The sequence below is a fragment of the Hyperolius riggenbachi genome, chromosome 4 (assembly GCF_040937935.1).
Source record: "Hyperolius riggenbachi isolate aHypRig1 chromosome 4, aHypRig1.pri, whole genome shotgun sequence".
NCBI classification, from domain to species: Eukaryota; Metazoa; Chordata; class Amphibia; order Anura; family Hyperoliidae; genus Hyperolius; species Hyperolius riggenbachi.
The window spans coordinates 333,673,951-333,701,846 of NC_090649.1; the positions used below are offsets into that span (position 1 = coordinate 333,673,951).

Here is a 27,896-nt window from a genome sequence, read left to right on the forward strand (position 1 = left end):
TCCAATATAATAATAATGGTTGCTATTTAGTAATAGAGTTAGGGCCCTTTTCCACTAGCAGTCGCTAGCGTTCGCGCTGAACGCTAGCGATTGCTGAATCGCAATTCCGTCGTTTTCCCGACGTTTGCGGCCGCGATTTTGCTATGCTATGCACTGCATAGCAAAATCGCGGCAAAAGTCGCTCCGCGGCGCGATCGCGATCAAGTAAAAAACGAATCGCGGTAGTGGAAATGACCTACCGCGATTCCTATGTTAAAAAGCAAACCGTAGCGATTGTAAAATCGCTAGCGGTTTGCGGTTTTGCGATTCAGCTAGCGCAAACGCGCTAGTGGAAAAGGGCCCTTAGGGCCTGTACACACTGAAAAACGCAGGCAAAAACGCAAGCGCATGCGTTTTTAAAGTGCCTGTAGTTTTAAAAACGCATGCGCTTTTGCCTGCGTTTTTTGTGCGTTTGCGTTTTTCTTGTAATTGCTGATTGGCTAAAGAATCCTTTGTTTTTTTTCTAGTTTACATTTCAACAGGAATCAGGACATTGCAGAGTCTTCTGGGATACTGACTTCTGAAAAACGCAGGCAAAAACGCAAGCGCATGCGTTTTTAATGCGTTTTTCATGCGCTGCACTTAAAAAAGCGCAGCAGGCACTGCGTTTGCGTTTTTTTAAAAACGCATCGCACCAGTGTGTACAAGTCATCACGATTTTCATTCTTTTTCAAAAGACCTTGCGTTTTTAAAAACGCATGCGTTTTTAAAAACGCAACGCAAGCGCAGCAGTGTGTACAGGCCCTTATACTAGGGAAATAATTCCCAGAAAAGAGAGTCTACTTAGTTAGTCTAGTAAATGTCATCTCTAAAACTTTCTATACGTTTCTGTAAGTCTATTCACCAGGTCTATAGATAGTGAGATATGATGTGCATTGAATATGGATTGGTTATTTTACTTGTAGTATTTGACTGATGTTATCGGAAATACGTATATGTTTAATAAGGGTTAAGGAACAATTCAAATAGGTTTATATTAAAAGAATATGTATTACATTTGCAGAGAGAGTAACATTCCAATTAAAGAATGTAATATGGCTGTATTACACAAGAAACTAAAACTCAAATGTAAAATAACTAAATGTGCAGATAGCAATTATTTTAAAAAACCTTATATATTCATACAAAATGATCTATCTTAATCTATACTAAGTTAGTATGTCCAAGTTGATGTAGAATTGGGTACATTTTTATGCAAATTTATGCAGTTTGTAAATGGACCAATCAAATTCTAACTGAGCTCCTGTCCTTTGTCAAGCTCCAAAAACTTGCATAAAATGTACATAATTCTGCATCAACTCGGAATTATTTGCATCTTGTTGACCATCCCGCGGCGCAGAGCAGGGTTGCCAACCTGACTTCAAATTTTTTATAGACAAAAGGCCCAAAAAGGCCTCTGATCTTTTATAAACACACAAATTACTGTCTAGCCATGTCTAGTACCATACACATCTGTGTTTCCCACAACATCAACGTTTTTATTTATTTTAATAGCAACTCTAGCTTATTCATTTTATAACTAAGGATTCTTGTACTGGCTCCCATGCATCTTATCTTTTTTTTTAAATATTCCTTATTTATACAAAATGTATAGTTCTTAGAACAATACAGCCTTGAGGTACTTTAACCTCTTGAGGACCATGGTGGTAAACCCCCCTAGTGACCAGCCTAATTTTACATTAATTGGCCACTGCAGCTTTAAGGCCAAGCTGCAGGGCCGTATACCTCTGCACACAAGTGATCTCCCCCCCCCTTTTCTCCCCACCAACAGAGCTCTCTGTTGGTGAGGTCTGATCGCCCCCCTTGTGTTTATTTTTTTTTATAAATATTTGTTTGTTTGTTTTTTTAAATATTTTTTGACATTTTCTTTTCTTTTTTTTTTCTAAATCCCCTCCCTCCCCCCAGCCGGCCAATCACGGCGATCGGCTGTCATAGGCTTCTGCCTATGAGAGCCGATCACTCTCTTGTCCCCCATGGGGACAGCCGTGTCACACGGCTGTCCCCAGCGCAGCGCTGCTGCTGATCGCAGCGCTGCACATGTAAATACACAGCTTTTCGCCGTGTAACAGTCTCCCGAGCGGCGATCGCCGCTCGGAGACTGAAGGCGGAGCTCAGCTCCGCCCACCAAGCGGGAGATGCGCGCGCACCGTGCGCGCGATCTCCCGTAAACTGCTGCCCCAGGACTTTCCGCCAATTGGCGTTAGCTGGTCATGGGGCTGCCGCCGCGGCCACGCCTACTGGCGTGACGCGGGCGGCAAGCGGTTAAGAAAAGGTAATGCAGTTAGAAGAGCAAAAATTTAGATTTTCCCCTTAAGTAATCAATGGTTGAAGATCAGATTATGAATTCAAAATATAAGACACATTGTAATGCAGATCACTATTACACGTGAGATTGTGCACCAGCAGATTTCTGATACTGTACCATACACCAAATTATAGCGAGAAATGGATGAAGTGGGATGAAGGAAAGGACTAGAGGAAGGTGAGGATTGGTAAGAGTGGAGATTAGCTTGGGAGGAAGCACTAGAGGAGGACCCATGACAGTGGTGTGGTATATAGGAGCCAGGGCAGTTCATTTGGATCAGTGGGTTTTATCTTGAGAATCATTTTATCCTGCCAGGAACTAAAGGGGCCCATACACCTAACGATTTTCCCGCCAATATACAGCAGATTCGATCACTGTGATCGAATCTGCTGTGAAATCGTTGCGCAAACGCTGACAGAACGATCGATTTCCGTCCAAAATCAATCGTTCCCGTCGATTCCTGTCGAGCCGTCCGTGCGGAAGATTTTGCTCGATCGCCGGCGGGTTAGGAGTGCGTCGATAGTGGTGTTCAAATGCCCGACGACTGACACTAGACAATACATTACCTGCTCCGCCGGCGTGAGTCCCCTGGTCTCCGCTGTCTTCTTCTCCACTGGGCTCCGGGTTCCGGCTGGCTTCACTTCCTGTCCCGGCAGGAAGTTTAAACTGTAGAGCGCCCTCTACTGTTTAAACTTCCCCCAGCAGGAAGTTCAGTGAAGCTGTAGCCGAGCGCGGAGAAGAAGACAGTGGAGACTGGGCGACTCACACCGGTCGGATCAGGTAATGACTGCAGGGGGGGCGGTGGCAGCACCACAGATGGTGAATCGATTTCATGCTGAAATCGATTCACAATTTGTTTGTAGTAAAGGCAGCCATATGATCCCTCTCTGATCAGATTTGATCAGAGAGGGATCTTTCTGTTGGTCGATCTGATGGCAGTGTATGGCCACCATTGGAGGTTGCATTATTGCGAGTCCTGAAATTCAAGCCAACTTTTTCAAGTTATCCAGTTCATGAACATAGTGGAGAGTATGCCCATCCTCTAAGTGAAATACATTTTAGCAAACCACTCCTGTATAGTGGGGGGATTGGGATTTTTCCCTATTGAGTGTTAAGCGTGTGGGCCGCATAACCTGATGCTTTGGGCCCATATGCAATTATTTTTCTCCTGAGTTACCTTCTAGGATCTTTTTATCTTCTTTTTAAAATAACTTTTCAGCATTTTACAATTGAAAAAGTACCCAAAAGTTAGTGAAAACTTACTATCAAAATTATATTGAGTATTTTCTTGTTTTCTGGTAGCTTAAAAGGCATTTTATACGACAAGGTGTGAAAATGTCACCTAAGAAAACACTTCACGTGAATTGCATAGCGGGCTTTGTTGTGTTTCCATAAGGACCATGTATTGTTATGCAATAAAAAGAATGTTGTAGGTTGCTGCTAACCCAACCCCATCTCCAATCTCTATAGTCATATAATTCCAGACTCCAATTGTTGGCCTTGTTGACACATTCTCTGAATAACCTTCCTTATTCCCCGACTCCACTCTAAAATACAATATATGTTCTAAAAAAAGAAAAGCTGACATCCACATCTTAGATATTTAACAAGATAAAAGATAAAAAGTACAATCTTACTTTAAATATTTCTGATATTCTATCGGAGTTCTCTTGGGTATGTTGTGAATGTTGTGGAAACTAATAACAATCAGCGTCAGGATTAGGCGTACACCACAAGACAACACCTTAATACTATGAAAAAAAGGAAAATACATGGTGTAGTAATGCAAAAGACAAGCTAACATCAGCACAGGATACAAATGAAAGTACTGTATAGCTGTCAAATACCTTTAGTTTGCAGCTTTTTTTATACAATCAAAATATTCTGCCATATTAAAGTGTTTGAGGGTTTTTTTTAAAACCATTTAAAATTATAAAAATTACGGTAACCTGTTTGCTCATTATCTTTTCAATTCGGTTAAAAAAAGTGTCAAAACAATCAAAAATGGCAGTGCATAATCTGATAATCGTATGTCATAAAAACAAAATATGCTGGCACATTAATGCATCTATTAAAAAAAAAAATCATGCCTTTTCCAATATAATAATAATGGTTGCTATTTAGTAATAGAGTTATACTAGGGAAATAATTCCCAGAAAAGAGAGTCTACTTAGTTAGTCTAGTTAATGTCATCTCTAAAACGTTCTATACGTTTCTGTAAGTCTATTCACCAGGTCTATAGATAGTGAGATATGATGTGCATTGAATATGGATTGGTTATTTTACTTGTAGTATTTGACTGATGTTATCGGAAATACGTATATGTTTAATAAAGGTTAAGGAACAATTCAAATAGGTTTATATTAAAAGAATATGTATTACATTTGCAGAGAGAGTAACATTCCAATTAAAGAATGTAATATGGCTGTATTACACAAGAAACTAAAACTCAAATGTAAAATAACTAAATGTGCAGATAGTTACTGTTAAAACGGGTAAATTTCACATTGCTTTCACTAACATCAGTATTATGAAGAATTATAGCTTCCTTATTCTAGGACTGCTTCTTACCACTTCTCTTTATTCTGAGTGTTTGCTATATATAGCCCAACCTTTGGATGATTGGAGTGATGGAAATAGTTGGAAAATCTTTGTTCAAGTGGGTTTGAATTGTTCCCTTTATATGAAGACAAGAAAGTATTTCACTATACTGTGTTGCTAGAACACATTCTATGTAGGGTTGTTGAATTGGACATCAAATAGAATAACATTTGTAAAAACAAACAAACATATAAGCTGTCTCTGGTCACTATTCTGACTAGTATCTGGAAATGAGGGTAACCACATACACTATGAGACGTTTTCAATAGATTAGACACTAGATTTTCTATAAACATCAAATAAAAAAAAATATAAACTAAGGCATTTTTAGTCGATTTTACGATTGCAATATTGATAGATGCATTGATATAAGTAAATAGATCAGAAATTCCAGTTTTCGATTTGATTGATACCAGCAGATCCTAGGAGTGTGGAGGAATGATCAAGGTTTGCTATAGATTTGTACTGTATGAGGCAGTACAAAGCTAGTAGCTGCATGCCCGGATTGATATGAGACAAAGCTTCTGTTAAAAGATATTGATCAATTACCTAATCTACCTTTGATTGAATGGTGTGTAGGTATTTTTCAGGCAGAGTGTTATCTAGAGACGCAGATTCATTTACTGATAGATTCACATACACCACAATCTCTTTGAGGAACAATAGGCCTGAGGAATTTACTTATCTTTATGCACAGAAGCCTGCTAGTACCTTATTTTCCGCCATATAAAACCTCATCTACACGGTACAATTTGCCATCAGATAGACAGATCTATTAGATAGATCTAATAAGAAATTGCATCTTGTGTAGACGTCCAAATTGTTTCAGAACAATTTTGCGTAATGCTGGGAATACATGGCTCGATTTTTGCGCTCAATTTCATGCCCAATTGTTTTCTGCGCTCGATTCTGCTGGCGATTCTCTTATCTTTTTCTCGTTTTTCTTATCTTTTTCCATTGTCTCCTGTTCAGAATCGAGTGCGGAAACGATCGGGCGGGAGATCGGACATTTCGGAAATTATCAATCGAGCCATCTAAATGGCTCTAAATCGAGCCGTGTATTCCCAGCATTAGATTTTGCTTTGATCAGTACCCAAAGTCTATTGCAAAATCTAACTCAATCCGATTGGACCGGTTGGAAATTATCTAATAGATCCGATCTGAAAGAAAATTGTACCATGTAGATGAGGCTTAAGACGCACTTTTTCTCCCCCAAAAATGGGCAGAAAAGGTCCCTGTGTCTTATACGGCAAATGCAGGGAATCCCCAACTTACGAACGCCAGCTAATATGAACCGCTGCAACATCGGGGATTCCCTGCATTAGCTCTCCGTGTGCTCCGCTCCCCCATTGTAATTTGTGTAGCGGCATGTATCTAGTAGTGTGCCGCCGGTATGTGTCCCTGGCTCCCTGTGTGAGAGAGGAGACCAGGTTTGCAATCCCTGAGAGCTGCTGAAATAGGTAAGACTGCCACTATGCTGACACCCGGGGGGAGTGCACACACAAGTGGGGAGGGGAGCGGACCACACAAGGAGCCAGGGACACACACTGCGCACACCTGAGGGCCCATGGGGGACACCTGAGGGCACATAGACACCTGAGGACACATGGGGGACACTTGAGGACACCTGGGGGGCACTGGAGGCCATTAATTGGGGAGAACATCTACAAGACACTCCTGGAATATAGACGCACCAGGTTATATATATATATATATATATATATATATATATATATATATATATATATATATACTCCCCCCTCCCCACTACGTCTTATACGGCAGAAAAAAAGTTATGTTTAACCGGTTCAGCACCGCAGTCCGAAAATCTCATGCATCCGAGCAACGTTCACCTCCCATTCATTCGCCTATAACTTTATTGCTACTTATCACAATGAATTGATCTATATCTTGTTTTTTCCGCCACTAATTAGGCTTTCTTTGGGTGCTACATTTTGCTAAGAATTATTTTTTTCTAAATCTATTTTAACAGGAAGATTAAGAAAGAAATGAAAAAAATTCATTATTTCTCAGTTTTTGGCCATTATAGTTTGAAATTAATATACGCTAGCGTAATTAAAACTCATGTATTTTATTTGCTCATCTGTCCCGCTTATTACACCATTTAAACGATGTCCCTATCACAATTTATGGTGCCGATATTTCATTTAGAAATAAAGGTGCATTTTTTCAATTTGCGTCCATCACTATTTATAAGCTTATAATTTTAAATAATATAATAACATATTCTCTTGACATGCATATTTAAAAAGTTCAGACCCTTGGGTAACTATTAATGTTGTTTTTGTTTTTTTTATTGTATTTTTTATTTTTATTTTTAATAAAAAAAAAGTGTATGTGGGTAATTTTTGGTGTGGGAGGGAAACTGTTAATTTTAAATGTAAAATATATATTTTTTTTTAATTAAAAATGAATTGTGGTGCAGTTTACTATTCGGCCAAAAGATGGCCACAGTGAAAAAAGTCCTAGATGCGAACGATTTCGCATCTAGGAACTTAAAAGCAGGGGAAATGTTTCCTAGGGGCAGAAATACCGCGCTCTCTGGAGAGAAAGCGTTGGTATTTCTGTGGGGAAGATAGATCGGTTAATGGGAATTATATTCCCATTTACTGATTGGGGGGCTAGCGCGGGCAGCGGGAGCGCGCGCGGGGGCGCGCCCGATCGCGCGCACGAGGCGGCGGCAGCAGCAGTGCCTATCTTGACGAGGAAGCTCGTCCAGATAGGCCGAACTGGTTAAACACAGGGTTTGAAATACAATTTTTTCCGGGTCAGGAAAAGCAGTTTTAATGTACACCTACATGGGGAGGGTTATGGAGATTGTCATATTTATTTCCTTTTAAACAATGCACATCTCCTGGCTGTCCTGCTGAGCCTCTATTTCTTTGAGCCATAGACCTTGAAAAAGCATGCAGATTAGATGTTTCTGACTGAGGTCTGAGTGGATTAGCCTCATGCTTGTTTCATGTGTGAAATTCAGTCACTACTGCAACCAAAAACATCAGCAGGATGCCAGGCAACTGGTATTGCTATAAAGAAAATAAATATGGCAGCCTCCATATCCCTCCCAATTCAGGTGCCCTTTAAAGGAATCATCAGGCAAAGTTATAGGAAATCTAATTTACTTACCTGGGGCTTTCTCCAGCCTCTTGCAGCTGTCTGTCCCACGCTGACAGCTGTGTTTGCAGCCGCCAGCCCGACTCTGCCATTGGTTTTAATGATTGAAACATAACAGAATCTACTAACCTGCTTAAAAGCTTACGGTAGTTCTGCCTCTGTCGAGAGCGCAATGTTTTGTTTATCCACTGGTCATACCTCAGCTGCGAGATGGAAATTATATTGGTTGATACTAAAAGACACTGTGTGGTAACTTTGCGCAGAATGCTCATGACTTCTATGACCCAACGATGACAATAAAGGCTTGACATTTTTTGGCTGGAAAGCTCCTTTGCAGAACTGAACCACCTGTTCAATAAATGAGAGTTCTAGTAACTATTTTATGTTCGTGTACTGTTAGCAAACCAGAATATTCTTCAAGAATAAGGAAACTCATTTAATATACCACAGGCTGCAGAAAGTTGTCAAAGTAATACATATACCAGTATAAATGTTTGGAACCACACAGGAATTTTTACAGATCCATGCACCATTTATGACTATTGTATTTACAATAATAATAATAAAAAAAATTTACATTGGAACATATTAAGAAAAAGTTCATATTAATAAAAAATTCATAGATAGAAAAAGTCATGCACTTCTGTCACATCCATATAAAATACAATACAGCTGAAGCCAATTTTTATTGAACCCCCCCAGTGTTTCCAAATTGAGTATACAATCTTACTGTCTGACACCCTTTTTGCTTTCTACAACACTCTAATTTGGACAAAGTCACTGAACTACTGTTATCAAAGACGTTTGCATGGTTTTGTTGTCAATTCTTTGTATGTTCTACCTTGTATGTTAACCCATTTATCCATTGTGCAGTGCTGCATAAAATGTTGGTGCTTTATAAATTCAATAAATAATAATAATAAAAGCACACCCTAACAAAATTGCATGTTTGTGTCATATGCCACAAGCTTTACCTGAAAGGCAGAGAGACCTTATGCTGGGTACACACGTTGCGATTTCCCGCTCGATCCGCGGGATCGATTGGATCGATTCGATTATTTCCAACATTTTTCGATCGGGTTTCGATGGATACAGCCGTCGATTTTGCATATTAAGCATGCAAAATCGACGGCTGTATCCATCGAAACCCGATCGAACATGTTGGAAATAATCGAATCGATCCAATCGATCCCGCGGATCGAGCGGGAAATCGCAACGTGTGTACCCAGCATAAGGGAGCTGAACAAGTGGCTGAGAAGATGGTGTAGGGAGATCTTGGAGAACTAAGCAGACGTCTCAGTTGGTCACACATTTTACAGCAGGCATGGCTTAGACCTAGGGCATGTACTTATTGCAACAGAGTAACCAAGCAGCTCAGGGTGACCCAAACTACTAGGAATGTATAGGGGGATAAAAGGAACCAAAAAGCCCTCCTACTAAAAAAAGCAAAGCTTGGTGTAATTGCCTTCTTAAAACAGAAGGACATTTGCAATAATTCAGTTATAAATGAACATTTGTGGTTACCCACAATGCACACCTACTAAATATGCAAATTATCCCTTTTTGCCCTTGTTAAGCCAAGCAAGCATCCAGAATCGCTGGTTTATAGCAAGCCCAGTAATTGTTCTCTTAAATACAACCTTCCCAAACCTTGCTGATTTACAGGCTGAAGTTCAAGAAAATCCCTACTGATTCCTCAGTATCACAGCAGCTTTGGTCATCTCTTCACAGGCATATACATGCTTACTGGATTGCTGGATGGCTTCACTGACTTACAATATAGGGAAGATCAGGAATATAAACATTATTCAACCTCTGCAGGACATTTCATGTTTGCTCCCATAAAAATATTTTGTAAAGTGCATTACAGTAAATGCTTCCTATTCTGCTTTATTACAGTGAAGCTAGGAACACATTTTAGGGCTGATTTGTCTTGCAGCCCAATGTGACTAGAAGTGGGAGAGAGCTTCTGCAGTGAGTGATACATTACTTTGTTCCTATCTTGCTTTCATTTTCAGTAGATAGTAGAAATCTGACAGAACCGACAGGTTTTGGACTCGCCTATCTACTCTTGGGGGATTCGCAGGGATTTCTTTATTTTAAAAAGCACTTAGTGAATGGCAGTTACTCTGTCCAACTGCTAAAATGTGTGCAGTGAGCAGGGAGGCTGGTCAGCATTTTTATATAAATCCTTTTTAAAGCGGAATGAAACCCAGCAATTCTTCTTTGCTCTAAAACATTATTTACAGCATATTATATACTACTATCAAGTGAGAAATGTAAACAACACTTCTCTGACACTGCAGAGTCTCCTGAACAAAGTATTTCTGCTTATATTTCAACATGAAAAAATGATGATGAATTTTATGAATAAAATGCAAAGTCAGCTCTCAAAGCAAAAAAGTGTACTTTTGAAACTTGTAATTTCTAAATGAATAATAATACTTATGCACAAAAGAAAATATGATAACCGTATGGCATATAAAAAGTAGGAAAACTTGTTTTTATTGAATATTATGTCAGGGTTTTATACCGCTTTAAGGAGTGTCGCCATAAAAAAAAAGGCCATGCAGAGAATACCCCATGAAGAGATGGACTATTTATTTATTTATTGTATTTATAAAGCGCCAACATATTACGCAACACTGGACTAGACCAAAACCTACCAGTACTGTCAGATTTCTGCTACCTACTGTAAGTGACAGCAGGATGGGAGAAAATTTATGAATGGCTCATTTTAATCTGGAAAAAACGTACTTCTTATCTGTATGTGTTTACATGTATTTTAAATTTTAACATTTTTCACGATAGTGGTCCTTTAAATGGTGATGTGTTAAGCTCTTAGCTGAAGGGCACTTTTGGATTTGCAGAAAAGGAATGGAGGAAGTGATGTCAGAATGTGTTTTAGATACACTATTTAAATAAAGCCTTTTATGTCTGGGAGCACTTCTTTTCCAGAATTATCTGTAAAAACAGACCTAAAATCTGGCTTTAGGACTGCTTTAAAGGGACTCCGAGCAGTGCAGAAACCATGGAAAGATGCATATCATTTTGAAGCTCTCTTTCTCCTCTTTCCAATGATATATAAACTGCCGCCCTACGCCTTTTAGTTTTCGCTATTTTCGCGATTGAATTTGCCGCGGCCGCGATTTCAATCGCGAAAATAAAGAAAACTAAAAGGCGTAGAGCGACGATTTAGGTGTCGCCAGAAAGAGGAGACAGAGAGCTTTAAAATGATATGCATCTTTCCATAGTTTCTGCACTGCTCGGAGTCCCTTTAAATATAAAACAGTTTGATTGACATGAATTCTGCCTAGAAGAACCAACAAAATGAATTCCCAAAGGTTGTATTATGGTCATCATATGTAAATTAAAATGTTATGTCCCATACTTCTCTGTTTGAAGCCAAGTGTCTAAGTCATCAGTGCTAATGCCAATCACCCCTTGACGATGAAACAGTGAAAGGATTTGCACTATTTCAGAATTGACTGCCGTGCTTACATCTTTTTCTTCATCAAGCCTTTACAGAAAAAAAAAATACAGTCTCAACAATCTTATCTCTTTATCAACATTCCATCCTTTCTGCAGTCCTAGCAGAAATGTCATACATTCAAAACACTAACAGGCTTGCTGCTATTTTCTTAAAGAAAACCTGAACTGAACATTAAAAGTCAAAATAAGCATACACAAGTCATACTTACCTTCCATGTAGTCTACTCCTCAGTGTCTTTCTCCTGTCCCGCGTCCTGTTTGTTCACTATGATCAAGGGAATTTTCCGTCCTCCATTTTGAAAATGGCCATTACCCATAACAGCTTTCTGGTCAGCACACAGTTAAACTGTAACATCGCCCACTTGAGCCATAGGGAAACATGGACATTACCTGGTACATCAGTTTTCCTCTCAGCTATAACTGACAGCAACTGATATTTTACTGACAGCAACTGATATATTTCAGATCTGACAAAATATTGTCAGAACTGTAAGGGATTATTGTCAGAAGAAAATGGTGAGCTTCTGAGAGGAACTGATGGCAAGGTAACTACCGTATTTTTCGGAATATAAGACGCACTTTTTCTTCCCCAAAAATGAGGGGGAAATGTGGGTGAGTCTTATATTCCAAAGATGCGGTAAATGTGGCCCCGGAACATACTTACCGGATCCTGTTGCCGCGATCCTCTCCTCCTCGTCTGGCTCTCTTCATCCCAGGACATTTTGTCATTCATTGTGAACGTTTTCAGAGCCCCAGCTGCCCGCGCTCCTCTTCACTGCAGTCTTCGTATAGACTACAGCCTTTCGATATACATGTGCTGCCGCCGCCATCCTTCCTAGTTACGGCGTCCTCCCCCGATGTCCTCCATAGTTACAGCGTCCTCCCCGACGTCCTCCCTAGTTACAGCGTCCTCCCCTGACGTCCTTCCTAGTTACAGTGCCTCTGACGTCACGCGCACATATGCGCCGCAGATCAACCAGCAGAGGGCACTGTAACTAGGGAGGACGTCGGGGAAGGACGCTGTAACTATCGAGGACGTCGGGGAAGGACGCTGTAACTAGGGAGGATGTCGGGTGAGGACGCCGTAACTAGGAAAGATGGCGGCGGCAGCACATGTATATCGCAAGGCTGCAGTCTATGCTAAGACTGCAGCGAAGAGGACCGCGGGCAGCTGGGGCTCTGAAGACATTCACAATGCATGACAAGACGTCCTGGGATGAAGAAAGGAGACTGCAGCTGAAGAGGAATGCCGCAGCTTGGACCCTGAAGACCTGCATCCTGAATGATGGGAGCCCTCTGATGAAGAAAGCCAGATGGGGGGAGGAGAGGATCGTGGCGACAGGATCAGGTGAGATGTTTCATCACGGTTTAGCTAGTGTAGTGTATTTGGTGGTGGCAGAAGGGGTTGGTTAGTGTAGTGTAGTGTAGTGTAGTGTAGAAGGTGGTTACAGCAGCAGGGGTTAGTTAGTGAAGTGTAGTGTAGTGGGGGCAGCAGGGGTAAGTGAAGTGAAGTGTGGGGTGGTATAGATGGGCAGTGTAGCTTAGGCCAGTGTGGTGTAGATGGGCAGTGTAGTTTAGGGAGAAAAGGTCCATAAGACGCCCCTGCACCATAGACGCACCTAGGATTAGTTTTTTTTTTCTCTGATTTTTGCCCCCTAAACCTAGGTGCGTCTTATATGCCGGAGCGTCTTATATTCCGAAAAATAGGGTATGTAATGTTCATCTGAAGTTACCTCATGTGTTTATTTTAAATATTTTTACTCAGTACAGGTTCTCTTTAAGCATGAAGCATTATTTTTGTTAGTGAACAAAATATTCTTACCTCTCTTGTTGTTGAATACATTCTTATTTTCCTTTACATATATTTGCACTTTTTTCTGTACTTTTGAATTTTATAATATAAAGTAAATGGATGGAACTCTTACTATGCAGCACTGGGGTTCAAAGTTCAAATCTAAGCCAGGACATTGTCTGTATAAATTTTGCATATTCTCCCCATGGGTTTCTGCTGGGTACTCCATTTTCCCCCCAAATCCCCAAAACATACTAATACAAAATTATCCTTTGGCTACTGACATTAGTTTAGGACTATGATAAGGAATTAGATTGTGAGCTACTCTGATGGACAGTTAGTGACTTGACTATACACACTAAGTAAATGGCTGTGAAAGATGTCCATGGGATATTAATATGCAATAATAAATAAATAAGAGAAACTAAAAAGACAAAGAGGTGGAAGACAGAGAAGATGACACCTACTCTTTCTTGTCATTCATATCATCAATAGGAGGAACAGGAAGAAGACACCATTTCTGAAGACTGTCAATGCACTCTAATACCTGTTAAATAAAATGAAATAGGACACGATGTGACATCTGACATGATGAGATAGACATGTGTATTTACAGTGTCATGCATACAATTAACTGCTGTGCAAAAGGTACAGAGGCGCCAACAGAATAAAAAAAGGACTTATTTAAAAAGATAAAACAAGGGGGTAAGGGTGGACTTACCTCCCCAAAATTCACACACCACAAATGTGTTATAGTATGCAACAAAACGTTTAATCTATACTCCAAAACTGCAACGCGTTTCGCGGGTCTCAAGCCCGCTTCATCAGGCAAAATATAGAAGGGAGCAGCTTACAAGGTGTGCAGCCTACAGAGGCGCTGCGCTATGCTGCACACCTTGTAAGCTGCTCCCTTCTATATTTTGCCTGATGAAGCGGGCTTGAGACCCGCGAAACGCGTTGCAGTTTTGGAGTATAGATTAAACGTTTTGTTGCATACTATAACACATTTGTGGTGTGTGAATTTTGGGGAGGTAAGTCCACCCTTACCCCCTTGTTTTATCTTTTTAAATAAGTCCTTTTTTTATTCTGTTGGCGCCTCTGTACCTTTTGCACAATATTATCCACCTGGTGGATGGGTGTGTACACCCCTTTCTTTTTCTACGGAGAGCGACTTCTTAACCTGCGTGGGGACAGGGTCAATATCCCCATCTGTGCGTTCAGTGGTTGCCTACATTTTGGCAACCCGTGTTTGTGAGTATATCTCTGATTTTTATCATTTCACCATCTATATTATCAGTAATACACTATTGGGGGCTCCCGTCTTCTTTTCCTTTTTGTTTCTTCACAAATTAACTGCTGTGTTTGCCGCCTTTTTTTCTTTCTCTGCCTGAAATAGTTGAAAATAAGGGAAGCAAGTGTCAGTTTCTCCCAGGGTCGGACTATAACCGTAACCCTCACTGATAAGGAATTACAGCCATAAAACATTTTCCTGGCAGAAAATGGCTTCCAGGAGCAGAGAAGAGATAAAAGGGTAAATATTGTTAGTTTTGGCACACTTCATTCCATGTGTCATTGAGCAGAGACAATTAAACAGTAAAAACTTAAATAGCAGATTTAAAAATAAAATCAAACTGTGGGACATCTAAAAAAAGTCATTTTATGAGAAGGAGGCTAGATAAAATGGTTTATTTCATAACTTTATTTTCACCTTGTGTTTCCTTTAAGTCATTAACTATATATTAAGATGAGAATAAAACATCCATTAATAATGAACAATTTATTTTGCTTAGTATTTTGCAAATGACAGAATAACACGTCTTGTTGAAAACCTTAAAACCACAAATAATGCCTACATTAAAAACATTTTGAAGTATCTACACTTTCATTAAAATACAGTATACAGTATATCATTGTTGCAAAAGCCATTTTTTAATTCACCACATACCTGTTTTTGAAGGAGTGCAATTGGATGAAATCTTGACTTATATAAGTCAATAATATCAATTAATGAATGCAGAACCCCAATCTCCTGTTTTAATATAGAAGTTAGAATTATCAGTTAACATCACATGTACAGTAGGACAATTGCGCTACAGTTTAAAATATGTTGTTGTTACTACTTTGTTTTGTTCTGTACAAAAATGTGTAAAACTAAAAAATAAAACAAAAACTAGAGACAACACTGCCCAAAAGCATTAGGGCTAAAGCCATGGACCTGTAGCATACCACATTGAAAACAAAAGTGTCCATCTAGGCATTAACGTAAATGATCAAAGAATCGCCAAACCATAATAAGTTATAAATGATCTCAAAATTTATTTAGGGACTTATCCCTTGACGCTAAAATCAATTAAAAACGATAGTACACAGGCTGACATCACAATACAAGCTAATACAGGTAACACTGTCTGTGTGGGTGTAAGACCATATCATATGCCATATACAATATACCTCCTATAGTGCAGCAATCTATTCCGCATACATCAATGGTGCATTAGTAAATAAATAGTTCTCACCCAAGCCTGCAAGCTGGTAGCCTACTGTCAGTCCGCGCCCCTCACGCGTTCCGTGACGACTGTCACTTCTCCAGAAGGTAAGTATCTAAGGGGGGTGGGAAGTTTGTATATAAGTAGAACGGAACCCTTAGATACTTACCTTCTGGAGAAGTGACAGTATCACGGAACGCGTGAGGGGCGCGGACTGACAGTAGGCTACCAGCTTGCAGGCTTGGGTGAGAACTATTTATTTACTAATGCACCATTGATGTATGCGGAATAGATTGCTGCACTATAGGAGGTATATTGTATATGGCATATGATATGGTCTTACACCCACACAGACAGTGTTACCTGTATTAGCTTTTATTGTGATGTCTACCTGTCAGCCTGTGTACTATCGTTTTTAATTGATTTTAGCTTCAAGGGATAAGTCCCTAAATACATTTTGAGATCATTTATAACTTATTATGGTTTGGCGATTCTTTGATCATTTACCTTAATTCCTAGATGGACACTTTTGTTTTCAATGTGGTAAAACTAAAAAATACACATGAAGCTATGCAGTACTTGCAGCTGTATTGAAGTAATCAATGCTGGAGAGAAACAAAATTCGCTTGGCAGGGTTGAGAGTTGTCGTGGTCTATCATGTTAAGGTGCTGACAGTTTTCAGCACTGAGCCTAGGTGTCAATATTATACTTTTTTTTTTGCTTAACACATCAGATTTATTGGTAAAATGGCATATCAAAATAGTATTACAACACTGCAGGAAAAACCTGCAGACTGCATGTACAAAATAATGGCAATATAACAGTGAAAAGGAGAGTCAAAAAATAGAGAAAGCCAATGGTAATCATCACATAGTTATCCATTAAAAGCCAACGGACAGTGCTCAGAAAAAGGTAAAACTGACACGTTAGCAGAATAACTCTTTGGTAAAGTTTCAAGAGACATCAGTGGTAACAACCCAAAACAACCCTCCAACATAACCTGTCTGTCTCCAAGAATCTAATGTCCAAAGACTTAGTAAAGAACCATTCTGTATTGGAAATTTGTATACTATATTTTAGTATGTAAGGACTGCTGCCATTCAGACCAAATCTTATTAAATCTATACTGAACAGCTCTAGATTGGTATATTGCCGCATGGTATGGAAGAGTCTTGCTCACCAGACTGACACAATCATCCACTGTACAGACCAAAGGTTTAATCCAGAACTTAGCATATAACTTATGAGCAAGGTTCAAAGATACATAAAGAAGAAACTTAGTAGATTTACTAGTAATAACATCAGGGAGAATGTTTAATAGGCTTAACTTCTACCGAGACAGAACATCCATTCCGATTATGAAGAAAACGAATGCGTCCAGTACATATTTGCTTCAGAACCAATATTATACTTTTAATGCTTTTAACCTTTCTAGGTTCCCTGCACTTGAACGGCAGTGTGACAAATTTAACTGTACTGCAAACGATCCCTCACACCTGGGCTCCCGCTTCTTCAGCCGGCTCCGTTCAGGCCCGATATATCGGTCCATCTATACCAGGACCTCAAGGCACAGGAACAGCGTCTTCCCCTCAACGGTCACATCACTGAACTCTCTTGACTCACTCCCATCCCCCACTACCTCCCCATCCCCCTCTCCTTAGGTCGTTCTCCCTCTACCAGCTGGAATGGTCTTAAGCATGTCTACATCGCAGAACTCTATATTTCTCCATATCTCTTTCTTTATGCAAATGTTTTCTATCATGAAAGTGCTGTATTGTATTGTATTGTATTTGTTGGTTGCATACTACCATGTTTGTCATCTGTTATCACCTTTGTGTTTCCTTACTGTTCTTTTAGCCCTGCTCTGCGCCAAAACCCAATTCCGGGCATGACCCAGTCGTGCCTGGCGATAATAAATTGATTCTGATTAAAAGAGCCGTAAGCCACAAGCTTTTCTGTGTGTTGTCTCTGTGCTTTTGGAGGCTTCTAATAGATGGAGGGCTCTTCCACCAAAGCATCCAAATTTGGGAGCTTAAAATATGGAATAAAATGAGACGTACAAATATATAATCACGAGGACAGAGAATTGTGCCAGGACAAGGTACATGCCTAAATATGACATTTTTTATTGGTGATGAAAAGTATATTACCTTGCTGGTGTGATCAACCATAAGATGCCTATAAATTAATACAATCGAAAAACCCAATAAATCATTGGCAATTTGTTTTGGAAATTCACTGAGTTGTATTTCTCCATGGCTAAGGTGATCTCTCACTCTTGGACCATCCTGGTGATTTAAAAAATCCCATAGAAACTCCTGAAAGAATAGTGAATATAATATTATAAACTGAAACCAGCAAATAATGACTAACAGTAACTGTAAAGTAGCATAATGGCGTAATTACCATTTTTCAGACTAGCTGCTGTTTATTGGTTTAGGAATTGGAATTTTACATGCACAATGTGGCTTTTAATGAACTTTAAGGCACAGTGTGAGGGTGGAGTTGATGTTAGGGATTGTATTTTGCCAGGCTTAGGCCTGTATGGTTTTTTTTGTGTGTATTTACCGTATTTTTCAGACCATAAGATGCACCTAAGTTCAGAGGGCAAAAACCAGGTAAAAAAAAATACACTAAACCTGGTGTGTACATGGTGAAGGGGTGTTTTGTGGAGCTTCTCCCTGTTACAGCAATCATTGACTGGACATGTATGTGCTGCCTGGACCATAATTGGTGTTTACAGCAATCACAAGGCTGAATAGGATAGGTATGTCTTCATGTTTGTTTACTGGTAAATTGAAATTTAACAGTGAAGATTCCATTACGGCAGTGCCAAATATATTGGCGTTTCGCCTTCCGGTGCACAAGTGTATATTTCTTCCTTTCATGGTGTTAAAGGGGCACTACAGCGAAAAACGGTAACATTTAAATTATGTGCAAACATATACAAATAAGAAGTATGTTTCTTCCAGAGTAACTTGTTCCAGTTACAGAGTAACTTGTCTTAAAATTGGGGCTCATTTAATAATCAAAAGGTGCTTGTATCAATTATTTTTCTCCAGTTTTGAGATCTAGGGACAGGTGCACTGCAGTGTTAATGCCAAAAGCCCTATCTGAGCCAGGAGTACTGTACACATACTACATACCTAATTGTACGTTATCTAGACCTGTTGTCTTTCTATATAAAGCCCCATGCACATGATTCTCATCATCAACAGCCATTTACCATCAGCACGTCTGTCCTGCTATGTGGTTATTTGATTTCCTAGGACAAATTATGAAATGAAAAGTTAGATCGCAGGGCTTCTAAGCACAGAGCAGAGAGAGGAGACGTCCAGCTATGAGCCAGGATCAGGTTATTCTGCCTGAATCTGAAGTGATGGATAACAGCAGCTCATAAAGACAGACAGCTCTCCGGCAGATCTGCATACAAGGTTTCCTAACCCGCTGCTCTGTATTAACAGATCCCGATTCCAGATGGTCTTGGAGGCGGGACCACAGCTCACTGATTGAAACCAAACACAGCACTTGCTGAGTGTTAGTGACCTATCAAGTGTCAGTGGGAGTCGTTCCTTAACATATAAAGGAATGACTCCCACTGACTTCTGATAGGTCACTGCTACTCAGCATGTGCAATGATTGGCTCCAGTGAGGGAGCTGTGGTCCCGCCTCCGAGACTATCGGGCACCTTGCGGAATGGTTCATCAGGCATCATTGGCAGGGGGGACATCTAGTGCTGGCCAAAATTCCAGTATTTGGACCATAAGACTGACTTTCCCCCCCCACTTTTGGGGGAGAAAAAGTGTGTCTTATGGTCCAGAAAATACGGTATGTAATGTGGAAACACATTCGCGGGAAAAAAATATTGGAGCTGTTAATTTTTTTACAGTTCTCTATTGAAATGTTTTATTTGTAGCCATGGTTGTATGCATTTTAAACACACATTAATGTGCATGGTATGCCTCAGAAAGTGTCCACGCTTTTTCACATCTATCGTGTTACTTAAGTTAAAAAAACAAGTAAAAGGTTTAGTTGGAGAGCAGGCCTAGGCCTCCTCACATCAACTTTCACATTACAGTTAAGCCCGAATGGCTGTGATCAGAATTGCCATGACATAATAATCTAACAATCTACAGCAAATGGAATTAGGCAGTGTCCCAAATGACAGCAGTTATGTGATCCTGTTGTCAAAGTGACAATCTTGAGACTAATAAGCCAATCAAATAACTTCTTCTCATTAGTGTGATTAAAATCACGTCAATCATGTATTGTCTTACAAAGTGTACTAGTAAAGTACGATACAGAGTTAGTCAGTTGAGTTAAAAAGTTTAGAACCAGGATAAGACCATGTATTGGGTAAAGAGTACCAAATGTTTTTACAGGTTTAACATTAACATTTTATTTAAAATAAATAAAATGATTTTTAGTAAATCTAGGGCATATCCAACCAATATATTGGTCATAATATTGTAAATAGATCTAGAAAAGCCATTCATTTTCAGATCGGTGTGGGTATAAACAGGGAGGGGGTGATCAGACACAGCCCTTTAGTAATGTTTCCTTTAGCTTTGTACTGCATCAAGTAGAAGAAGTTTAAAAGGTGGCCGCAGTCAGATCAACATTATGTCAAATGAATGCTAGCAGTCAGATATCAATCATGTCCCTGATCTAATGTCCATCTTATACTGTGTGGTGGGCTTTAGCTTTTGACCTTGGATTCTTCTCAGACTACCATCCAGTGTGGCATCAAGGGAAGTGTGGCTGTGGCAAAAAGAACTGTCAGACTCCTCCCCTCCCCATGACATCAATGTCCACAGCCGAGGATATGAAGGAGAGGGGGGGCTAGTGTGCAAGAGGTGGCAGACATTGTGTATTTGGCCACTGCCAACAGCTTACAGAAGACACTTTGTATTGCTGTATTGCAAAAATAGTTGCAATACAGTATATGAATTTGCAAAAATTTTTGAATTTGAAAATGCACATTTTTGTTTTAGAATTGGATTTATATTCAATGAAGTTATACATCGTAAATATAAATTAAATATTTAGGTTGATTTCTTGTATGATACAGGTTAATGATGTTTATATCTTTAAACACTTTTAATTCTAGAGGTTGTTTCACCTTCTGGATCAAAGCAGATCTCAGGTTTTGGCTATGACCCTATTGCTTCAGAACTAGAATTTTTTTTACTTTTTGGGGCACTGTATTTTATGGAAAACTAATAAAATACACTATTTCTTGGTTTGTAGATAAAATGTACAAACTGTATTTGTCTATTAACCCTGTTTATCACAACATTTATATTATGTTACTGGTATAATGCATGGTGATGATGTTTGGTTATACTGTACTGTAATATAACAGGACATTTTTTTCTGCAGTGTATATAAACCTGAAGAATAAAAAAAATAAAAAATAAATAAATAAATAAAGTGTTTAACTTACCTGGGGGGGCAGAGTACATTTACTTACCTATGGGTGGCTGCTCCGTAGTACCAGAGGGGAAGAGGGGGGTTACAAAGCTTGCTGCGCATAAGGCTCTGCATAGACCTCTCGGCGGCTACTACGAGTCAGGCTCGGAGTTACCGCTTTGAGCTGCAGTTTTCCGCCCCAAGCCTGACTCAGAGTTACCGCCAGGGAGGTTAATACACAGACATCAATTTTTCAATAGTGTGTTAACTTTTCAGTCACCCTGCTTTTAGAACATTAACCCTGTAAAAACCCTATAATGAAATTAAAGGAATATTATCGATACCCAAGTGTTCAAAACGACAGTGTGCAAATAATGTCTAAGTAGCTGTGTAAACATTTTCCTACTTTTCATGTTAAATATCAGAGGCAAAAACTGTAATTTAGAGGGTAGGATTTAGCTATATTGGGACAAATCAATTGCAGAAGGGGTGTCTGCTTCAATGCACAGCCAACGTTGCATATCAGACTAGCATATTAGAAAGCAAATATCAAACATATCAAACTCTGAAAGCAAAAACAGTATGGCAATTAGTTACATTTCCTCTGCTCTCTTCAGACACTTCAGTTAGAAACACAGGACACAGAATCTGCAGCTCCTGTGTCCTGTCTCTCTCGGTCACACACAGAGCTACACATTGAGTTAACTGATCAAGTGTGAGGGGAATTTCCCCTCTCCTCATGGCTCAGTCAGCCATCAGTTTTGGCGTCAGTAAAGATTGAAAGTATTTTGCTAACAGTAAACAAAGAAGTTGCTACTAAAATGTATACACCAGTACTCCGCAGCACTTCCCAAACAATTCCTGTGTCAATTGAAAAAATATGTGAATCGATAGTATTCCTTTAAACAAATAAAAATGTAGGAATAATTTAAAGACTTCTGGATTACTTGTATATTGAAACTCTATTTAAAAATCCAGACTAGATTTCCAAAAAAGCCAATTTCAAAATCATTATTCATACTATATTTGCCCATACATGGTGCAATTTTTCATTTTTTTTTTAATTAGATAATTTAGTTTGCGTATCCCATTAGATCGAATATAAAGATGTTTCCAACATGTCTGATGGGATTTTTATAGAAAAAAAACCCGGAATAACCGTTCATTTTTCTTGATCGAAAAAAAAATATTTTCAACTTTCATTCGATTTGATTGTTTTGGTCGAAAAAAATGGGAAAATTGAACGTTTTTATTGTAGATTATTGTAAGATTATGGTCTATCTGCAAGACAGAACATACATACTTAAGAAGATATTTACAAGAAGGTCCTTGCCAGATCACATTTTCACTTCTAATCAACAAAAATTTAGTTTTAACAGTAAGACATTCAACACATTTTCTGATAAAGAAGTTCAAGAGAGTGACAGAAATCAGAGTACAGCATTTTAGAAACTTTAGGTTAGTATTAATAATAACTTCCTCTTAAGTTGGGACAATAAATTTGTTCTCCCTCTTATCATACCAGGTATATTGTCCGTGACTAAGCGTCTGAATGTCTGAATATAGCAGTGAATACTACCTTCAAAGTAAAACCATCAAACAAAACTAAATAATGAAACAACATGCAGGACTCTACATATATTCCCCAGCTCTATCCCGAAACCCCAATACCTCAGACGATTTTTCCCCAAATCAGATTTCTAATTTACCCAAGAACCCTCCGATTTTCCCCTTTAAATACCATGTTGTGTTTTCAAATAATTTCATTAGCTGAACAATATGCTCCCTGTTGAATTTCTTTTCAATATAAGTCTGCCAAGACTTGAAAAATTTGCAGACTGAATTGAGTTTTTGCCTCTCTACATTCAGGCATTCTAATTGAAGAAGGTGTCTAAGCATCACATCAAGGTCTTGTAGTGTGGGAGGGGAGATATCTAGCCAGGTTTTCATAACCAATTTTTTTGCGGCTAGCAAAATCATATGTTCAAATATATTGATGGGGGGAGATTGTCCCCAGTGTTAGGTTCAAGGCTGTGAAATAAGCAATATAAAATATTAGGTTCTCTTTTGTTGCCTGTGATGGTGTTAGATATGGAGAGAGCCGTCTCCCAAAATGACTGAATGTGTGTGCACTGCCAAACCATATGATTCAAATTACTGTATATTCCTGCGTATAAGACTACTTTTTAACCCTTGAAAATCTTCTGAAAAGTTGGGGGTCGTCTTATACGCCGGGTGTCATTGATGCCGGGTGATACGCCCTATCCTGTCACCGCCTCTCAGATCTCCCTGCTGAGGGAGCGCAATCTATTCTTCCATACCGCTCTGATAAACAGGTAGACAAGAAGAGCTGACCAATGCAACAAGTCAATGGACTATATACTGGGTAACACATACGGTACAGCACCAATATCTGTTCATACACAGCACCAGTACATGATTTTTTAATTTTAATTTGGTGTGCGTTGGAAGAGGGGTAGTCTTATATGGCGAGTTTATCCCAAACTCTATATTTTAACTGGAAAAGTTGGGGGTCGTCTTATACGCCAAGCCGTCTTATACGCCGGCATATATGGTAGGTGTGGGGTCTTGACATTTCGGACAGCGCACTAAGTCAGGCTTATCTCCACGCTTATATGGACCCACAATAGGAATATATGCTCTGTGCGCAGTTTTAAAAAACAATTCTCTCCAATCCTCCCCCAGTAACGATTTCCTAACCGACAATCAACCCTCTTTAATATAATCAGAGATATAATTTATAGGGACCCCTGATAGCACTGCCCATTTCTGGCAGTGGCGATAGAAACCTTTATTCCGTTTTTGTGTTTCTCTCAAGAAAGAATAAAGCCAAGATAGAGATTGTTTCCCCTTAGGGTTAGATAGGAGATCCTCAAATTTAGAGTGGGATATTATTGTTCTATTTAATCCCAGAGACCCATTTGCATAACTTCTTAGTTGATTATAATAGTATGACTGGGATGAGGTCATAATTCCTCTAGACAGCCAAGTCAAAATAAATCAGTTTGCCTTCTGAGTCTAAAAGGTCTCCTGGATGTTTAATACCCATTGAAGTTCAATTAGCACAAATCCCATGCATGTCCCCCTGGGGAAAGGAAGGATTTCCCACAAAGGGTGTCCTCTTTGAAATACATCCCAGGAGTCCATATTTTTTCCTGACTTCTCGCCGCAAGAGAATATTTTTTTTTTCAACTGTAAAGGTAGTTTCTTGAGAGGGGTATGCAAAATCCCCAAGAAGGAGAAGGGGACTATTAGGGTTTTATCTATGTTGAGAGAAGTATAATAATTAGTTTCCCCAATCCAATCTCTAAAATGGCGAAATATGGCCCAATTGATCAATAGTGTTTGTTTGTTTTTTTAAAAGCATTTTATTGAGCTAAAAATGTTAGAAATTTACAAGATCATTTTCCACAAATGAACATTATAGATTTTAAACTAGAAATCACATAAAATACTCTTGTCAATTGTAGAGTTTGTTAGAATAGCTTTCAGCTCATTTTCTTAATTAACAATCTATGGTTATCCTCAACATGAGGAAACCAAAACAATAGCTACCAAACTGTGTATCATTGCAGACACCCACTTCCACTCATACAACCATTTCCTTGTAGTTCTAAGACAAAACATTATTTCCAGTTGTACAAGCCCCCTTTACATTGCCCATGGTCCCCCAGCCTCCGTGGGTTCAAGTTTCGTATATGTTTTACGTTAAGGGAGATGGACCAGCCCCAGACCCATTAAGCTCCAACATCAAATACTCCTAGTGATCCATCTATGCGACCCAAAAGATACCATCTCGTTGATTTGAATGGTTCCATAAGATCATTCATTGCCGACCTCGAGGTGTACTTTTTAATAAACTGACCCCACAATCTAAAAAACTTTGCTGTCGCCTTGGATTTGTTTTGTTCCGCGTCAAATTTATCAATATACATTAATGAAGTCATTGTATCTACTAGGTTTTTCTGGGATGGGGGTATAGAATGTACCCACTGTCTCAAAATAGATTTCTTTGCTGCCATGAATATATAATGTTCTATTGGTCTAATGAATTTGTTTTTAGAAGTATCTGATGGGTCACACACATGAAACAAGGCCTCCCAAATAGTCAAATTTTTACGCTTAGGTATAATCACCTTACACATTCTTTCCACTTTTTTCCAGAACCGTTTAATTGTGGGACATGTCCATAGCAGATGACCCAAATCTGGCAAGTGAGCATCGCATTTTAGACATGTTGTTAGATATTTAGTATTTGGAGGTAGATGTCTAAAATCAAAGGCGTAGTAACCCTTAGTGATAATTTTTAGCTGCATCTCTCTCCAGGTTTCTCCTTTTATCTGATTTCTCAAATCCATCCAGCCTTTATTCAATAATGGGTTTAGAGTTTCTACAGTACAGTCTAAAAATTCCGCCCAATATTTTAAATGGCCCGATGGGGGTCTCTTAGACCTAAAGAGTCTGAGATCATTGTATAGTTCTGAGACTGATCTATGGCTCTTCAGATCTCCCAACAGCCTTATTAACTTGTCATGGTTAGGCAACTGAGGTCTCCCCAGAACATGGGATACATATGACTTAATTTGAAAATACAGAAACTTATGGGTATCTCTTAAATTATACTTGGATTTCAGAGCGTCAAAGTCGTAGATTCTACCACCTTCATTTAATATTTGTGATAACTTCTCTATGCCTTTGTTTCTCCAGATAGCAGCCATGACATTCCACCTACCCCCAGGAAAATCCGAGGAGGACCAGAGAGGCATAAAGGGGGATAAGTGGCCCTGTAGGCCCAAAAATTTCCGTAAATCCCGCCATGCTATACATGTGTCTCTTACCAATATATTTGTTTTAATGTGTTTAGGTAGATCAGAGAGTTTGACATGCAATATTCCAGCCAAGGACCAAGGTCTGATTAATTCTCCTTCTAGTGTTGTGTTAGTCACCACCTCCGTTCCCCCTAGCCAGTCTCTGATATGTCGTACAATGGCAGCTAGATTGTATGCATGTAAGTTTGGAAAATTAATTCCTATCTGGTCAATTGGGTTTTGAAGAATTCTCAGTGGAATTCTGGCTCTTTTGCCCTGCCATAGGAAATCTTTAAAGGCCTTGGTAAGTCTTTGATTATCCTTGTGTTTGAATAAAAGGGGAAGTGTTTGCATCGGATAAAGAAGTCTCCCGAAACTAATCATTTTGATTAAATGACATCTCCCTAATATAGATAGTGGCAGCTTCTCCCATCTTGATAATTCCATTATTACTTTATCTATTATTGGGGTTATGTTTAGTTGGTAAACCTGGGTGGCCAGTCTTGGTATCTTTATGCCCAGATATTGTATATAATTCTTAGCTAGGTGGATTCCCAGAAATTTAGCTCTTTCCCCTCCCCCTCTCATATTTGCCCTCTCATCCAGAAATAGAATAGCTGATTTAGATCTGTTGACAGCCAGGCCTGATATCTCCTTGAATGTTTTCAATAGTTTAAAGACCGTTTCCAGGTCTCTCTCTGGATTGTCTAAATAGAGCAGAATGTCGTCCGCAAAGAGAGAGCAGCGGATCTCCTCCCTGCCCACTTGTATACCTTTAAAAACATTGTTAGTGCGGAGGAATTCCGCCAGGGGCTCCACCGCCAGATTGAACAGCAGAGGTGATAATGGACACCCCTGGCGGGTTCCCCTTCCCAGAAAGAGTGAGTCAGAGGCTGTGCTACCTATCAATAAGCGTGCCCTAGGGTGAGTATACATTAGATGTACATATTTTATAAATAACCCCCTAAAGCCCATCGTTGTCATTACCTGGTCAAGCCATCCCCAGCTTATGCTGTCGAAGGCCTTCTCGGCGTCCAGCGCCAAAATCGCCCCTGAACCCCGAGAAGGCCCACACAACCTGTGGTTCTCCAGTACCGCCAGAACTCGTCTTATGTTCATAACTGCTGCCCTGCCCCTTACAAAACCCACTTGAGAGTTTTTAACTAGCTTGGGAAGGATGTCTGCTAGTCTGTCTGCTAATATTTTTGATAGGATTTTAGAGTCACAATTAAGTAACGATATGGGACGGTAAGACCCCGGATCAAGTAAATCCTTGTCTTTCTTTGGCAGTACCTTGATGTATGCTTCATTGCTGGCCGGGGGGAATTTTCCTATTTCTAGTATGTGATTATATAGGGAGGTTAGGGTGGGCAGGATGACTGGTTGCAAACATTTATAGAATTCTATTGGGTAGCCATCAGGCCCCGGAGCTTTCCCATTTAGACTATTCTTTAAAATTGCTTTAACTTCTCCTAGGGATATTGGAGAATTTAGATATTCCAAGTCTTGTTCAGATAATTGTGGGAGAGAGATTTTACTTAGGAATTTCTGGCCTTTAGCTTGGTGAAAGGGGATGGGGTCGTATAATTTAGCGTAGAATTCCTGGAATATTTTTGCAATTTTTTCTGGACTCGTATGGATCTTGCCATGTTTATCTTTTAGGTGTGTAATATGGTAAACTTTGTGTTTACCTCTTGCTAAGTTTGCAAGCAGTCTTCCTGCCTTGTTCCCATATTTATAAAAAGTCCAGTCTGTCTTCTTCCTCCAAAAAGATGCATATCTGTTGTAACATAAATCATAGGCTG

General features: G+C 39.4%; 1 protein-coding gene across 5 annotated transcripts in view; it reads right to left on the reverse strand.

The window, feature by feature from the left end:
* ERMARD (ER membrane associated RNA degradation) overlaps positions 1-27,896 on the reverse strand; it is a 153,615-nt gene that overhangs the window by 1,168 nt on the left and 124,551 nt on the right. For 4 of the 5 annotated variants that reach the window (XM_068231840.1, XM_068231838.1, XM_068231839.1 and 1 more), the window contains 6 exons: positions 18,001-18,168; positions 15,310-15,393; positions 13,832-13,911; positions 11,472-11,600; positions 8,210-8,428; positions 3,982-4,095 (listed from right to left, as the gene is read on the reverse strand). In XM_068231840.1, the coding sequence (XP_068087941.1) occupies positions 3,982-4,095; positions 8,210-8,428; positions 11,472-11,600; positions 13,832-13,911; positions 15,310-15,393; positions 18,001-18,168 (794 nt within the window). The remainder of the gene's footprint in view (positions 1-3,981; positions 4,096-8,209; positions 8,429-11,471; positions 11,601-13,831; positions 13,912-15,309; positions 15,394-18,000; positions 18,169-27,896) is intronic. The other variant, XM_068231841.1, reaches the window with a different exon arrangement.